Raw genomic sequence first — 17,716 nt, 5'->3', positions numbered from 1 at the left:
AGATAGTAATGTCAAAGAAGGTTTTTGATGTTATATTTTGAAAATGGCAATTTGGTTTTGAGTTTTTATATATAGATGCCAACGTTTGTAAATGAACAACGGCATAAGAAGTACTGTTAATTTCACAAAATATATAATGTAACAACATCATATGTAATCTTAAAGAAATTGGACAATGCCGTAAAAACGGTCTGTGGTGATACATGGAGCAGATCAAGCAGGAAAAAAGTTTAGAGGTGCCATTTGAGAGAATTAGAGCACACCATGAATTTTCAATATGAAGCAAATCCACTTTTGTGTGCTTGTTTTCTTTTAAACCTTTGAGTATCCATATACTTATTTCACAAAGCTATAACGCTGGGTTTTTTTCCCAGCCATGCAATTTTCAGCTCCCATTCACTCTCATTGCTAATGGTTGCTAAAGGCTATTAACTTAGTGAAATATGCCATGTCATATAACCAAGTCTCTATAGTATTCAATAAATGATACAAAACAACAGTTACCAATGAAAACTATAAAACAAAGTTTAATCAGTTTATTAATGGCAATAAGAAAACATTTTTGTTAACAGTTTTTATGTTTACAAGCTTAATTTGTAACAGTCTTATTGACTGGACAGTTTCATTGACATTTACAAGTTGAATGATTGAAGAAATAATGTAATGCTAAGAAGCAGCCAGGCCTTTTACATTGCTTTGCTATAATGCAAGGCATGTTGTAAGACATTTCTGCAAAAGGCACATTAGGAATGTCGTTTAACACATGAGAATTCTGTGCATAAACCTTGCAGCCCAAGGCTGTATGTTCCCACAGGTATAGTATGTAACTTTTTGATGGATGGAATGCAGCTTCTTTATAGATGATGGCAAAGTGACTCAGACCTCAGATTCTTTTCTCTCTCTAGGATCCTAGGGGTAAGAGCACCCCAGTTTGGTTCCTGATTCTGCATCCTCAACACCTTACATCACTCCTAATCCTGCAATAGCAGGGGAAACAGATGCTCACAGATGAAAAATAAATGAAAGCGCAGACACAGACAGCAAAGTAGGGCTCATTGTTAGGTGAGCAGGATTATAAACATCTGAGCCTCAAGAAATAACCCAGACATTTGTTGAGTTAGAAGTAACTAAGACAAAAGTTTTGGGTGGAGTGACTAAACCAGGTGCCATAAATGATGTATGAAGTCCTCCAAATGATGTATCAAATAACCCAGATATTTGCTGAGTCTGAAGTAATTAAGACAAAAGTTTTGGGTGGAATGACTAAACCAGGTGCCATAAATGACGTATCAAATCTGAGCCTATTTGCCCCATTGCATTCCAGTTTACATGTTCCCTTTCCAGCTATTTTCCAGTACAAACTGAATCTGAGAGGTTGCTAAGACAACATACACGGTTCTTTTTTTAGAGGCATTGATAAACTGAACGTGTGTTATATCTTAGGTGCCCCAGCTGCTAAGGAGTATTATCAGCAAAAAAAATCTTGAGCCACTAAAATCCAATAAAATTAAGGGCAGTTGAGAATATTTAAAAAATGAATTCTTGTATGCCCTTTGGGGTCTCAACCCAGAGGCTGCACACCCCTGCTCTTATGGAATGAGGGCTGTTGACATGGAAATTATGCCAGAAGATAGCCCTAACTGCAATAAAGATGTGTGTCATTAGTGAAAATTACAACACAAGTTACCACAAACATAAGACAAACATTCCAGTAGGAACCTTCCCTTACATATTTACATAATACCCATCGTACCTACTATAGTTAGTTGCCGTTTTCCAGTTCAGTATAAGAATATATTCAAATGCCAGCTATGTGTTAAAATGGATCAAACAGTGCAAAATGAGTTAACACATGAGCAGGATGCAGCTACAGTAGATTTGAGAAGTCTATTTTTTATATACTTAAAAAAATTGTAAATTCATAAACCATACATATATATATACGATTAGTTTGTCTTTTGTGCAGCAATTCAGAGCTCAGTGTCCCTGTATTTATGTGAATAAAATCCACGTTTTGATTGGTCAGCCAACTGTCGACGATAGTCCTCTTCTTCATCATCACTTCCATAGCTTCCCCTATGGTCTGTGTAGGACCAGCCTGGTGGTTTTTGAGGCTCTGGATGCCTGGAACTTGAAATGTAGTAAAAGTTAGAATTAAACAACTTTAAACATCCACAACCAGTAAAATAGCTCAAACCAGTTGTAGTTCTACACTACTGATCGGACAGTATGTTTTTGTTACTGACACTGTGATACAATGACAGCTGCCAGTTTCTGCAATTTTAATACACACATTCAAAGCGGAGTTCCACTCAAAAGGGGAAGTTCCGCTTTAAAGATTGGTCCCCCACTCCCAATTAAGGATTGCCACCTTTGGGGAGCGGGGGGGAGGGGGGGGTTCACGGTGACCGGTCCCAGAAAATGACGGGGCCATTCAGGAAATGCAGCACTACTCGCGCCTTGAAGCCGCAAGCTGCTGCAAAGTGCCCACACTGAAGAAGCCGGCGCTCGGATTACAGGACGGGCTGTGGAGGGGATAACGTGGGATAGGCGAGTGGCTGTTTTTTTTAAAAGTCAGCAGCTACAGTTTATGTAGCTGCTGACTTATTTTTTTACAGAGTGAGTGTAACTCCGCTTTAAAGACAGTGTACCAAATAATAACCTTTTGTCCTAAAAAAAAATGAGTTTGAGATGCTTCAAGTTTATATGCAGGTCAGAAGGTGGTCAACTGGTTTCCTATAGGCATGTATGGTAATGCAGAGTCCATTTGACGCAAACAAAGTTCCATCATGCATGGATACTTCTAAATTGTGTCTGGGCATCCAGGCTTTAATGACCTCTGGTCTTGGGTTAAGTAGCAGTAGGTCCTTTACAACTATGTGCATCAGTAGCTTGCTGGAAAAGTCCTGAATTCTTTCATCAATGACATCTTTCTATGACACCTCTCAATACACCAATAACTCATAAGGAAACTGAAGGTCATGTTGAACACACATTTTTATAAAAGAAAAGAGTAAATAAGGAAGAATGCTAACAGCTGGAACAAGTAAGCAGGCTGGTTGTTCAGTTTTTTCAGACTTTACTGGCTGCAAGTTCTTTTAAACCAAGCTAGCAAAGGAAGCTCTCACTAGAGACTTCTGTCCAAATTGGTCTGCATTTGCATGTGTGTAAGCATCTCTCAAAAAAGGACTGACATGAAAGGTGAATATTAGTTATGTAAAGTGCTACATAATATGTAGATGTTAAAGTGTTACTAAACCCCGGACCCTGCATTCACTATATCTGGTCTCCCACAGTACACAGATCATGGAAATGAAAATATTTTAGTAAATATAAACTGCTAAATACCTTTTTTCATTAGCAGTTACAGCAGTCTTGTGACTTCAGCAGAGCACTGGTTAAAGCTTGTAGGAGACGTTTTCTTTCTACTCTAGGAGAATGTGAAACCTCTGACCCTCTGTCTGGACAGTGCTGATTGGCCCTATGCTGATGACATGCACTCTCCCAAGGAAAAAAAAAACCTCTCTAGCAATACACACCAAACTTACCATGTGCATGTGACCACAGGTTCCGTCTGTATCAGGTGGTCATTTCAACAAGAGGAGGGGCAGAGAAGACAGGATCAAACAGCGGTTTTACACAATGCAGAGGATTAACCCGTTAGATTCCACAGCGAGTATAACAAGCATGCTTTACTGCATATACAGTCTGATTTTACTGCTGTGGGTTTAGTAACACTATAAATGCAGTTCAATAGGGGAAGTAAAGAAAGAAAGAAAAGCTTTATACCAGCAAGTGTAAAAAGGGGAATATAATTATAATTACCATACCTTACTGCCTGTGATCGATTCTGGTCATTTTTCTGTGCTTTTATAGGTACCGCATAAATGTCAGGAAGTTTCTGTGCCAGCTCCAACTTTAAATCAGAAAAGGAAAAAAAGGTCAACTGAACAGAACAGAAAGTGGATGGAAATATTACAAAGGCTAAAAAATATTTAAAGTGAAGAATAAATATATAGATTGGATAGAAGAAAGAATGCATAAGAGAACAGCAGGGTACAACAATTAAATTGAAAATGAAATGAAAGCCCCAAAAAATATTTGTTGGTTGCTATGGGTAACATAGGCCTATTGAGACAGCTCTGCCATCAGATACCTTTACTAGACTAGACTAGAGTCCCATAAATATTTCACAGTATAATGTGGTGCAGGAAACCCACAATCCGTGCATATTTCTCACATTGCATTCAAATTGCACTACCCTTGCAATCTGCAGCGGGTGTCAGTGCAATCTTAACAACACCCCAAACGCAGGTCGTAAACTCAAAGTGCATTTGCTTGAACTGGATCTCATGGTATAAAATGACCATGTGATCTGGTTGCAGTGCGGTTCTGAAACAGATGCATGCACAACTTCGGTGAGCTGCAGTTTTATTTGAGCCCATTCAAAATGAATGGGCTCAAATTGCACCACACTGAATCGCATGTGAATTGCACAGGAATTAAGTGCGATTCCTGTGGGATTCATATGCGGTTCATAGTGTGAACCAAGTGTGAAAGCAATTTTGACTTACCTGTAAATTTGACCTGCAAATTCAATTTTAGAGTACAATACAGGACACAGGCTGGAATCATAGCTACTAGGATGTTCTCCAGCAATAAATCAAAGTGGGAAAATAGACAATGGTCAGAGACCCAGCTCAGAGTGCTTCTGTAAGAACATTGTTGCCAAAAGCCTGGACATCCACCTGGAAGAATTTGGAGAATGTATGAACTGGAGACCAGGTGGTGGCCTTATAAAGCTTAGCAATGTGATTTACAGTTATGGTGATGTGCTAGATTTTCCTTGGCTTTTGTAGCTTTGAGTAATGTAGGAATGACATCATCAGATATACACCTGTCCTTCCAGACCTGGGTTTCAACAGCTATGACATTAAAGCCAGTGACTGAGGAGTGCAATGGAGAAGGGGGCATTGAAACAGAAGGTCTGTCATGTTTGGAGGAGGCCAGGGGTCGTCTCCTGGAAGCAATGAAAATCACCAGTTTCTTCTCTTCATTTATTTGCACAGCAGCAGAGGAAAGTGTACTGGAGGACAGGCATATATTAAGCTGAACGGAATTCCAGGCAATTACCAGATCATCTCATGGCAGTACCAGAGGAGCCTTGGTCCTGGCCACAAAACTACATGCCTAGAATCCCCCGTTTCTGACATAGGAGATTGAAGATGTTGGGATGAAGGGATTAATTGCTCTGGTCCAGGCAGTGACAATTGGAAAAATGTAACTTCCAATTGACCACTCTCTAAACAGCAGAGATTGGCAGACAGTGCTTCTCTGCCCAGTAGATGATCGGACTTACTTCTTTCAAGGCTGACTAGTACCCCCCCCCCCCCCCTTATGACTGATATACTGTAGGCCACTACAGTGGCGATCTCAGTTTACACCCGGAGTATGCTCAGTGATGCAGAGCCAATTTATTGCTCTGAGCAATGAAGAATGAAAACAAATGTCCTCCCACTCGTAGGAATGAGGGTGACCCTTCATTGTAATGAAGGCTTTAGACTTGGTGAACTTTGTGTTCCAATATTACGCCAAAGGAAAGGTAGAATTTTGGCTTAGAAGTAATAGCCTGGAGGAGAATGATGGGGCGCTGTGCATTTAGAGGAGGTAGAAGCCCCTTAAGAGTAGGGTTTTAGAGTCTTGGAGAGAAATAACTCTCCTCCTGTGACATCCTTTTTGAACATGTCCATTTCATCACCATAGAGGCATCCTCTTTTAAAGGGCATAGGAATGAGGAGTCTTTTACAGACAGCTTCCACTGACAAGACTTTTAGCTTTAAGGTTCTGCAAATATGGATAGAAATGATCGCCATTCTGGAAATTTGTGCCCTGACTGGATCTAGGGCATCAACACAGAAAAGAAAGGCAAAAGACAGTGTTTGCGACTGTTCTGCCATAGTTTGGTCCTGGAAGACAGGATCCTGTTGATTGTTCATTGCCCTAGTCTAATTAGCTCTGGTTTGACAAACAGAAAATTCAGCAATGTAGCTGGTTGCAGGGCTGGACCTACAAGAATAAAAAGAGCTTTTTAAGAGTGTCTCAAATATTCTGTCTGCAGAATCCTTAAAATAAGGAACATCTTCTATATGCACAGTAAAAGGTTTGTTTAAGACTAAAATGTCAGGGTCAACTTTCAGAGCAGTCAACTTTTTAATGAATTCTATTTGCAACTGGATGTAGCTTGAAGGGGTGAAAATCATTCAGGAGAAACCCAATCATCAGAAATTACCCATTCTATTTGTTCATGAATAAGAAATGTCTATTTAGACTTTGCAGGTCTCTTAGTACCCAGAGAGACATGACAAGATGGAGGAGAATCAAGTCAACTATGCCAAGTTAGCATATCTACATTGGTAAGCATGTTGTGTGAAGCCATAGCATCAAGTGTACAAGAGTCTGGGGGGTGACAAATCTTCCATGGCCTCCTCTAACACTGCCTTTAGGTCTGCTTCAATGTTCCCTCTGTCCACCTCTACTAGAGCAGCTACTGAAGTAGAGAAGGTTGAGGTGGGGAAGAAGCCTGGTGCTTTTAGGCTCTGGTCAGACATGGCTGTATTAAAGGCTTTAGTTGTTTTAGAAATTCTGACATAGTTGCAAAAAATCTGCCTTGGTCTGGTAGGTCACTTGTTGCATGCCTGAGACAGAATTAGAATCGGATGCAGAGACCAGTGTTAAATTAGGTCCTAAATTAGGTTGAGTGTTTTGCCACCCAATCGCACAGTGAGAGTTTTTGCTGCTGTTCCCTTGAGTCTGGTTTCCGCCATTGCTAAAGTCAAATTACTACAAGTAGTGGAGATATTAAGTCTCATAATTGCTAAGTCCAAGAACAGGATAAACCTAATTTATCTTCACATGTTGCTGATCCCTGTATGGGTAGTGGAGATTTTAAGTCTCATAATTGCTAAGTCCAATAACAGGATACACCTATCTTACCTTCACGTGTCGCTGATCCCTGTAAGGGTCCAGGCTTTGCCTGTTATAAAGGGCATGCCCCTGGGGCGTTCTTCAGGGTCTGGGAACCATAAGAATGGACCACGGCCCTGTAGCTGTATAATACCATGGGGCAAATTACACACATTGCATTCAGCACCAAGCTGAGTCCCCAAGCTGGATCCAGTGCCCAAAGCAACATTGCACGCTGTCCCCACAGCGTGGGTTCTGGGTACAGTTCCTAAGGTATTAACAGAGTTACACTGATCTAGATTGCAGTACACTGAAGTTGAATAAAAATTTGAAATAAAAAGGAATCATTTACACAAAAAAACCTCTCCATAGGGAAGGTCTGTCACCTAAGGACTTTACAAAAAAAACAACTGAGGTTTAGGATTAGGGTAGGGTTATAGTGGTATGCTCAGGGGGCATGTCCAAAAGCTTTGCCAATGTCCAGTCACCTAACGATAGCAGCCTATAATCCTGGGACTATGAATATCCAGGCCTGTGTCCTGTACTACAGAATTAAGATAATTTTGGCAATACTTGATGTACTAGCCAAGCAGTTAAATCATACTGGAAGAGGGGCAAATTTAAATTTACTTCACTTATGATACACTGACATCCAATTTTAAAAACCTGGTGGGTGCAGCCTTTACCAGACTCAAAAGGCTTGATGGGGCTGAGGCTGATAAGGTAACTGTGTTTCAAAAGAGAAGGACTTCTGTATACTATTGATGAGCTTGCAGGCACAAACATTATTTGCACAGATTGTGAAGCTGCAGACGGACCTTCAGGGACTTGAGGGTCCATTTGTACAAGATGTGGGTCAGATGAGTGCTAGGCCCTGCCCCATCTTCCCTGTCATGTAGACCTGGACATAGCTTATTTCTATTAGTCAGGGGATGCACAGTGATTGTCTCTGCTTGGCTGGTAGTTGACTGAGGGACCTGAAAACTTTTCTTACAGAGGGGTCCTTGAGGATTTTGTCAACCACTGTGTGCTTAGATAGACTATTAGTAACCTCAGCCATTAGTGGACAAGTGAAAGGCCCCTTACATACGGGAATTAATGTGTATCAACAGCACCGTAGCTGCAGACAAATGACATGATCGCACAGTCCTGCAAAAATGTGTTCTTACACCCATGTAGGCTGGCGAAGGATCAGCTATATGGCCCCCCCCAGTTGGAATTGATCTGTGTGTGTGTAATCCCCTTGTAAGCTATTTTTTTTTCCATTCCTTGAAAACAAACAAGTTTGGTTTGGTGGTGATAAAAACACAAAGAACATGCCATTATGCAGCCCATGCTCTCATGCAGTGTATATGCTGAAAAAAAACATGATTTTTACGGTCATTCATTCTTACCCGTGCATTTTGTGCCTCATGTAACTCCTGCATCCTTTGTTGTCTTGCACTGAGGTCCATTTTCTCAAAAATTTTCACTTTCCCTAAAACAGACTTGGGGGCATTTGTCACTTCCTCAACTGGGCCTTCATTAATATTTCCCACAGGAGGGTTAACACTGACAGGAGGCTTTATTATGGGTTTTGTAGCAAGCACAGGTTTAACAGCCGTTGGGGGTGGAAGAGCTTTGCCAGAACCTGCTGAGGCTTCACTGCTGGCTACACTAGAGCTACTCCGTTTAGCATCATAACTGCGAGGTGAATCGTACAGTTCGTCTTTGCTTTGTGCTTTGACCTGCAAAGAAAATATAAAATTTGCTTTTATTTAACTACTGCAGATTACGACATAAGATATACAGGTATGGGATTCATATCCACGAAAGCAGTATGATCATAGCTTGACTTCTAATATGGTTATACCTGAAACTCAGCCCTTCAAAAACTGTACAAGCAGTGAGAATAGCAAGATTTTAGAATGGGGAATGAGGAGCACACAAATGGCAGAAAAAAAAAAAAAAAAAAAAAGATCTGCACTTTTTTTTAGATATATTAACAGTACATACCTTGGGAGGTTCAGGTTTAAATGATGGTGGTGGACTGGGCTCTCGTAGCACTTCTCTGCTGCCTGCACCTTTCAGCTGACTCCTTGGCTCTGGAACTGGTTTTACTGTGGTCTGAAAAATATCAGAGTACAAACAAATATCTCAAAATGAATATTAGCAAATATATGAGCAATGTCCAGTCAATTCAAAGGCTATTTATATCAGTTTTGACTTCTCTAGAAATGTATGATGGTTTTCAAACAACTCCCATCACAAAGTTATCTGCACAGTATTCTCAACAGTGCTACGCTAGCCCTACAATTCCCCATTAAGCTTATCTAGACTATATATCTTCTTTTAAGGCTAGCTCCACTTTCCTGGGAAAAAAAAAACAAATAAAAAAATAAAGCATGTACAATTGCTACACAAGCCATAATGTAATTAAATGTTAATAAAAATTAAATTTCCTTTTCAATCTGCAGCGCCATAATTTTCTGTAAAATTCAATGCAATATAGCATCCTGGAGGCGTTCTGTTACACAGCTGATGCACAGAAGTTCCCAAAAAATGTTATTTCCTGTTTGTATGATTGGCTCACTGATTTTCCCAGAATTCTGCACTAAGATACAAGTCAGGTTTTAGCCATCATATGTAGCATAAAATTATTATTTAGTGAGATACTCCCAAAGGCCTAATTACTTTTTAACCACTTGCCCTCCGGAAGATTTACCCCCCTTAATGACCAAGTCATTCTTTTGCTGTTTGGCACTGCGCTAGTTCAACTGGTAATTGCGCGGTCATGCAATGCTGTACCCACACAAAATTTATGTCCTTTTATTCATAAAAAAAGAGCTTTCTTTTGGTGGTACTTGATCACCAATCAGTTTTTATTTTTTGTGATATAAACGAAAAAAGACCGAAATTCTTGAAGAAAAAAAAAAAAAGATATTTTTTACTTTCGGTTATAAAACATATATAGTAAAGTCAAAGTTAGTCATAAATTTAGTCCAAAATATATTCTGCTACATGTCTTTGGTAAAAACAAATTCCCAATACATGTATATTAATTGGTTTGTGTGACAGTTATAGCGTCTGCAAACTATGGTATATACAGTCAGGTCCATAAATATTGGGACATCGACACAAGTCTAAAATTTTTAGCTCTATACACCACCACAATGGATTTGAAATGAAATGAACAAGATGTGCTTTAACTGCAGACTGTCAGCTTTAATTTGAGGGTACTTGCATCGAAATCAGGTGAACGGTGTAGGAATTACAACAGTTTGCATATGTGCCTCCCACTTGTTAAGGGACCAAAAATAATGGGACAGAATAATAATCATAAATCAAAACTTTCACTTTTTAATACTTGGTTGCAAATCCTTTGCAGTCAATTACAGCCTGAAGTCTGGAACGCATAGACATCACCAGACGCTGGGTTTCATCCCTGGTGATGCTCTGCCAGGCCTCTATTGCAACTGTCTTCAGTTCCTGCTTGTTCTTGGGGCATTTTCCCTTCAGTTTTGTCTTCAGCAAGTGAAATGCATGCTCAATCGGATTCATGTCAGGTGATTGACTTGGCCATTGCATAACATTCCACTTCTTTCCCTTAAAAAACTCTTTGGTTCCTTTTGCAGTATGCTTTGGGTCATTGTCCATCTGCACTGTGAAGCGGCGTCCAATGAGTTGTGAAGCATTTGGCTGAATATGAGCAGATAATATTCCCGAAACACTTCAGAATTCATCCTGCTGCTTTTGTCAGCAGTCACATCATCAATAAATACAAGAGAACCAGTTCCATTGGCAGCCATACATGCCCACGCCATGACACTACCACTACCATGCTTCACTGATGAGGTGGTATGCTTAGGATCATGAGCAGTTCCTTTCCTTCTCCATACTCTTCTCTTCCCATCACTCTGGTACAAGTTGATCTTGGTCTCATCTGTCCATAGGATGTTGTTCCAGAACTGTGAAGGCTTTTTTAGATGTTGTTTGGCAAACTCTAATCTGGCCTTCCTGTTTTTGAGGCTCACCAATGGTTTACATCTTGTGGTGAACCCTCTGTATTCACTCTGGTGAAGTCTTCTCTTGATTGTTGACTTTGACACACATACACCTACCTCCTGGAGAGTGTTGTTGATCTGGCCAACTGCTGTGAAGGGTGTTTTCTTCACCAGGGAAAGAATTCTTCGGTCATCCACCACAGTTGTTTTCCGTGGTCTTCCGGGTCTTTTGGTGTTGCTGAGCTCACCGGTGTGTTCCTTCTTTTTAAGAATGTTCCAAACAGTTGTTTTGGCCACGCCTAATGTTTTTGATATCTCTCTGATGGGTTTGTTTTGTTTTTTCAGCCTAATGATGGCTTGCTTCACTGATAGTGACAGCTCTTTGGATCTCATCTTGAGAGTTGACAGCAACAGATTCCAAATGCAAATAGCACACTTGAAATGAACTCTGGACCTTTTATCTACTCATTGTAATTGAGATAATGAGGGAATAACACACACCTGGCCATGGAACAGCTGAGAAGCCAATTGTCCCATTACTTTTGGTCCCTTAACAAGTGGGAGGCACATATGCAAACTGTTGTAATTCCTACACCGTTCACCTGATTTGGATGTAAATACCCTCAAATTAAAGCTGACAGTCTGCAGTTAAAGCACATGTTGTTTGTTTCATTTCAAATCCATTGTGGTGGTGTATAGAGCCAAAAATGTTAGAATTGTGTTGATGTCCCAATATTTATGGACCTGACTGTATATTGGAATTTACACAACTTTTACATTCTGACTGCCTATCACATTTCTTGAGATGCTAAAATGCCAAGGCAGTACAAAAAAAACCCAAATGACCCTTTTTTGGAAAGTTTACACCCCAAGACATTTGCTGAGAAGCATGCTGAGTCCATGGAACATTTTTTTTTTTTGTAGCCAAAGTTGTCAGTTAAATGATATATTGCGCATACATGCCATGGCTATATGTGGAATAACACCTCAAAACACATTCTGCTACTTCTCCCGAGTATGGGGATGCCACATGTGAGGGACTTTTTGGCAGCCTAGCCACATACACGCCCTCACAATCCAATGACCACCTCCAGGCTTTCAAAGATTTCCTCATATCACTTCCTCACTACCTATCACAGTTTCGGAGGCCCTAAAATGCCAGGATAGTACAGACATCCCCCCCATCCCCAAATGACCCCTTTTCAGAAAGTACACACACTAAGGAATGGGATAAGAGGCATGGTAAGTATTTTGCAGATATCATTTTTGTCACAGGGTTTTGAAAAAGAATAAAAGAAAAGAAAAAATAAATTTTCATTCTTCGTTTTACAAACACTTGTGGCAACAAATGAGATCTGCAAAATACTCATCATTCCTCTTATCACATTCCTTGGGGTGTCCAAAAGAAGTCATTTTGGGGGGGTGCTTCTATTATCCTGACATTTCAGGGCCAACATTAGAAGCTTATGCCAGACATCACCCACTTTTCTAACTACTTGAAGACCAAGCCTTTTCTGACACTTTTTGTTTACTTGAAAAAAGTTTTTTTTGCTACAAAATTACTTTGAACCCCCAAACATTATACATTTTTTAAAAGCAGATGTCCTAGAGAATAAAACAGCGGGTGTTGAAATTTTTCATGCCACACAGTATTTGCGCAGTGATTTTTCAAATGCAAATTTTTTGGAAAAAATACACTTTTTAGAATGTTTAATGCACAAAACACAATATATTGCCCAATTGTCTGCTAAAGTATAAAAGATAATGTCGAGTAAATGGATACCAAACATGATATGCTTTAAAACACCTGTGCAAAGGCGTCAAATTAAATTTGTAACATCCAAACGAGACGCTTTAAAAGCCTCTACAGGTCACCACTTCAGATTTACACAGGAGGTCTAATGCTAGAATTACTGCTTTCGATCTGTCGTTCGTGGTGATACCTCACATGCATGGTGCAATCTCTGCTTACATACCGCCATGGGATGCTTGCGTTTGCTGTTGCGCACGAGCATGGGGCGGGGGTGAATTTTTTTTTTTAATTATTTATTTAGACTATATTAGACTGTATCTAGATGTCTCATTTACCCTTAAAGCATCTGATCACACCAAGATCAGTGTGATCAGATGCTTTCCCAATTTTAAAATATCGCTGTTTATATCTGGCGAAACGGAAAATGATCAAATGCTCGTAGCTTCCGGTCTCTTAGACCATAGAGATGATTGGAGGCATTGCAGTCTCTGATTAGCTCCAATGTCAGCCAGCGGAACTGCCTGCTGCATTTTTGGGTTCCCCGGGGGGACGGGAGAGCCCAAGAAAACCTTGAAAGGCTGCGGGAGGGGTTGGGTAGTCCCTTCCCGTTGCTTGTAAAAATGATCATGCGGCTAATTAGCAGCAAGGATTATTTTTACATGAAAGACGACCACAGCTGGAAAAAACGATACCAGGACTCAAAAGTCCAGCGACGTACCAGTACATTTCTGGCCCTTGTTGGGTATATATGTAACAGCAGAGAACATGGTCATATGATGAATCAGGTCTGTGGACCAATATGACTGCAATTTATTCTTTTTTGTAATGCCTATGTTGAGGGTTAGGCCCAAAAGATTTTTAAAATTCAGAAACTGTGATAGGTTTCCATGTGAATTGTGAGGCAAGAACTAAATTTGGGTGGGCAGCAATGTATTGTGCATATAAATTGCTTTGGCCCACAATCATCTGATAAAAATCTTCTGTGCTGGTAGCGAACGGGGCCAATCCTGCTAACACTGCATTTTTGGGGACACTATATAAAGGAGGCACTAGTATAGTTCTGTTTATGATTGATCTGTACAAACACTATACTAGTAATGACGGTGATCAGCGACCAATAGCGTGAGTGCGACAGTGTGCGGGCAATCTAACGCTAGACGACCCTGGCTGGGAGGAGCGCTAACTGACCCTGAGGCTATCTAATGTCGCTAGTGGCAGTAATGCAGTGATCAGTGAAAAATTCTATATACTAACACTGCATTACTGGCACTGGCTAAGTGAAGGGGTGATCAAAGGGTTAATAGGGGCAATTTTTTTTTTACACTTTGCATTGCAGCAGCAATGAAGATCATTGCTCTGCAGTGCAAAGCTTTATTTGAACTGTCATTAATTTGTTAAGTTTAATATAATAGTGATCTGTGATTGGCTCCAGCTGGTCACATGGTACAGGGTGCTGTGATTGGCCCCATGTGACATGTGAGAGCTGTGGACCAATCACAGCTCACCAGGAAGAGAAGCAAAGCTTTTATGAATCAGATTGATTCATAAAAGCTTTGTTGTCATTGGGATCATGTGATCGCATAGTGATCACATAATCACTGGGTCCCGATTACTGGGATTCGCAGTACAGAGAACGTGGGGGCGTAGGGTGTGCAGTGCCCGTGTTGGCAAAAGACCAGTGGTGTATGGGTACGTTGCTGGTCCTGTAGCTGCCGCCAGTCCACAGTACATTGCGGGCAGCGGCCCGAAAATGGTTAAGGGATGCAGACCCAGCAATTTTCCTCATAAGAATACTGCAAGTGCATCATTATCATCATCATTAAAAATGGAAAAGTTACTTCCGTTCAGATCTACTATGCACATTCATATAATTAAACAAATAGCTTTTTTCTTCAGAGCAGAAATGGGTAGGAATCTGCAACAAAGTTTGTTAGAATCTTTAAAATGTACATTGATCGGAGGGTGATTACTATCCTCAGTGATACATTGTAGTGATGTTACTGATTTAATTTACCTCTTCTGGGCGGACAGGTTCAGAAGATCGACTAATGGCAGAAACTGGTACAGGATCATCAACAAGTTCATCAAGTTCATTGTCTGTATATGCTCCTCCTTCACCATCTGTGTCTTCGAAGTCACTGATCAATCGGCTGTCACAGCTCAAGTAGTCTGCTCCCATTGCAGTCAGGTAGGACATGCGATCTTCATCCTCATCTGCTCCTTCTGCCTATTTTTTTAATTGGACATTTCAAGTGGCAAAATTAATTATCTTAAAGTGACTAACATTTTTCTCTTAAAATAAACAAGTTATATTGACCTGCTCTGTGCAACAGTATTGCACAGAGCAGCCCCAAACGTCCTCTTCTAGAGTCCCCCGTCGGCACTTCAGCCTCTTCCTCTTTTATTTGTGCCACCATAGAAAGCCACTTCCTGGCACATGTGTACTTGCTCCTGAGCTGGGCTCTGCATGTCCATGGATGCAGAGCGTGGCTTATCTCCGCCCCCACCCCTCCCTCCTCACTTGATTTGACGGACAGTGTCAGCAGCTAATGGCTCCCACTGCTCTTGGTCAAGCCTGTGAGAGAGCGAAGAGAAGTCCTGCAGACAAGCACAGTGCTGGATCAATACAGGACTCAGGTAAGTATATAGTATGGGGGGGAGAAGACAGCAAAAAAAAAAAAAATATTAGATATTCTAACCCTTACCCATTCTATCAAAAGAAAACACTTTAGACAGCCAGAGCAAGACGCTTCCACTGACAACAGTGGAAAAAGCTCAAAAGTAAAGTTGGCCATACAATCTGATCAACATTCGTCCAGCCCAGCTGGCAATGACCAAATTTCGATCAGTGAGTGAGCTCCCGTGCTTGCCAGAAGTCAATTGTTTATTGACTACTGTAGAAGAGACATTTTCAAAAATGTTCTACTGATAATCAGCTGCAGGTTCCGATCAGTGTATTCTGACGGGGGGATTCCTCCATCTACCTTGTTTGTGTGGATGGATGAATTTATTAATTTTTTTATCTTTCAGTCCACTGGCTGAATGAAAAAAAAAACCCCAAAAAACTGTGTAACTAGTTTAAGCCCTCAGCTTTTAGATCTGTGGGTGCACTGGCTGTTTAGCTTGCCCTGGAACTTGTCCAGCCTTCCAAAAAGAAGTTAAACTACGACAGTTACCTTTCCTTCTGACACCCAGACTGCCTCTGTCTGTTGATCTTTAATCATATCCTTCAGGCTTCCATACCAGCTGTCATTAGATGAATTTAGGTTAACAGTAGCTGTAGGATAAAAAAAATCAATATGAGCAAACATATTAGTTCCAAACAAAAGAATATACTTCAAACAACAAATTAACAAAAAAACATCCAACTTATTTGTAAGGACAACAAATGTAAGGGACAGAAAAATAAACATAAAATGTGCACACACCAACTATGATGTATGAGGCGAGAATTTCATATATCACCATCTCCACTGCTACCTTGATGAGCCTGATCATCCAGCCAGAGAGTACAGACGGTACAGAATATTCTAATGGCATGGCTGATCTTCATATATTTAAAACACACTTTCTTTGAGTGCTTTAAAATAGCAGTGAAAAAAAACCCCCAAAACAAACAAAAAAAAAAAAGCTACAGCACGTATTTGCTACAAGGTCCAGGGGCGGACTGACAACTCATGGGGCCCCCGGGCAATAGGGGATCATGAGGCCCCTGTGTCCTTGGCCAAACTCAAAAAAGCCTATGAAAAAGGTACCAGGGGCATCTCATGGGGCCCCCTACTGTCCCCGGGCCCTCGGGCAGTGCCTGAGTTTCCAAATGGTCAGTCCGCCCCTGACAAGGTCTGTTATTTCAGCCATTACAATTTACACCTCCCTTTAATGAAAATAACAGTAATTAAGAAATGCTAAAGCTCAGTGAAATAAGCCTCGTGTGAAGTAACCCATAGCAATCAGATTTCATTTATAGAATATCATTCAAAAACTATTACAGTCACTGACATTTTTGGCTAGAGTGGTTCATTGGTTCCCGTTCCTGCCAGCTACCCTGCCTGTAGTGCTCTACACGGCTATTAAGTGAAAAACACAAAGTTTATATTTCATTAGCATGTTAACCACTTTCCCTCCTGAGGATTTACCCTCCTTCTTGACCAGGACATTTTTTGCCTTATGGCGCTGCGTTATTTTAACTAACAATTGTGCGGTCATGCAACGCTGCATCCAAATGAAATTTACGTCCTTTTTTTTCCCACGAATTGAGCTGTCAGTGGTATTTAATCGCATGTGCGTTTTTTATTTTTTGTGCTTTAAAAAAAAAAAGTCCGACAATTTTGAGGAAAAAAAAAAAAAAACAATATTTTTGACTTTTTGCTATTAATCACTTCTTATCCGGCCCATGTGTATAAACGGCCGGACGGGAGCATTGCAGTAGCGGGTGGCCATTTATAAATGTCCTGCCTGTGTGCGCTCCCTAGGAGTGCGCAGCATCGCGATCCGGTGTCCGTTGTGTCCTCTGGACACAAAGGAACAACGATCGCTGTACGGGACCTCTGTGTGAGGTCCTGATCATGTGATCACTGATTGGCCAATCAGTGATCACATGAATAGTAGTAAGCAAGATTTCACTTCTGACATCATTACTTAATACTAGTGAAATCTGGGAATGATCACAGAGGTCACATGGTACAAGGCTATTCACAACAGCCTTGTACCATGTGACAAGCTGTGAGCAATCACAGCTCTCATAGTATTTCTCAATGGCTGCAAGAATGCAGCCAGAGAGAAGGAGAAATGATTGCATTTACAGCCTTTATGGGTGTAAAAGCAATCAGTGTAAAAAAAAAAAAAAAATCTTCATCACACCCCACAAGTAGTACAGTGTCACTATGGTGACACTGTACTGCTAGGGTGACAGCATGTTAACCAAAAATTACATTTTTTTATATTTGTTTTATTTATTTTTTTTTACTAAAAGATAGATGAATACATTTTGGCCAAGATTTATGAAGAAAGATTATTT

The 17,716-nt window shown here is 40.6% G+C and overlaps 1 protein-coding gene across 2 annotated transcripts in view; it reads right to left on the bottom strand.

Moving 5' to 3' along the window:
* Positions 1-522: 522 nt before the first annotated feature.
* Positions 523-17,716, bottom strand: part of LOC149451053 (tight junction protein 2-like) — a 164,865-nt gene continuing 147,671 nt past the window's right edge. For both annotated transcript variants that reach the window (XM_089691048.1, XM_089691047.1), the window contains 6 exons: positions 15,876-15,976; positions 14,714-14,926; positions 8,959-9,069; positions 8,358-8,690; positions 3,831-3,916; positions 523-2,130 (listed from right to left, as the gene is read on the bottom strand). In XM_089691048.1, the coding sequence (XP_089547174.1) occupies positions 1,971-2,130; positions 3,831-3,916; positions 8,358-8,690; positions 8,959-9,069; positions 14,714-14,926; positions 15,876-15,976 (1,004 nt within the window). In that variant the 3' untranslated portion in view covers positions 523-1,970. The remainder of the gene's footprint in view (positions 2,131-3,830; positions 3,917-8,357; positions 8,691-8,958; positions 9,070-14,713; positions 14,927-15,875; positions 15,977-17,716) is intronic.

The sequence above is a fragment of the Staurois parvus genome, unplaced genomic scaffold (genome assembly GCF_062004578.1).
Source record: "Staurois parvus isolate SC_StPar_1 unplaced genomic scaffold, SC_StPar_1.0 ptg000549l, whole genome shotgun sequence".
Lineage (NCBI taxonomy): Eukaryota > Metazoa > Chordata > Amphibia > Anura > Ranidae > Staurois > Staurois parvus.
The sequence above is the reverse complement of the archived record's forward strand: the minus strand, read 5'-3'. Positions and strand labels throughout refer to the sequence as shown.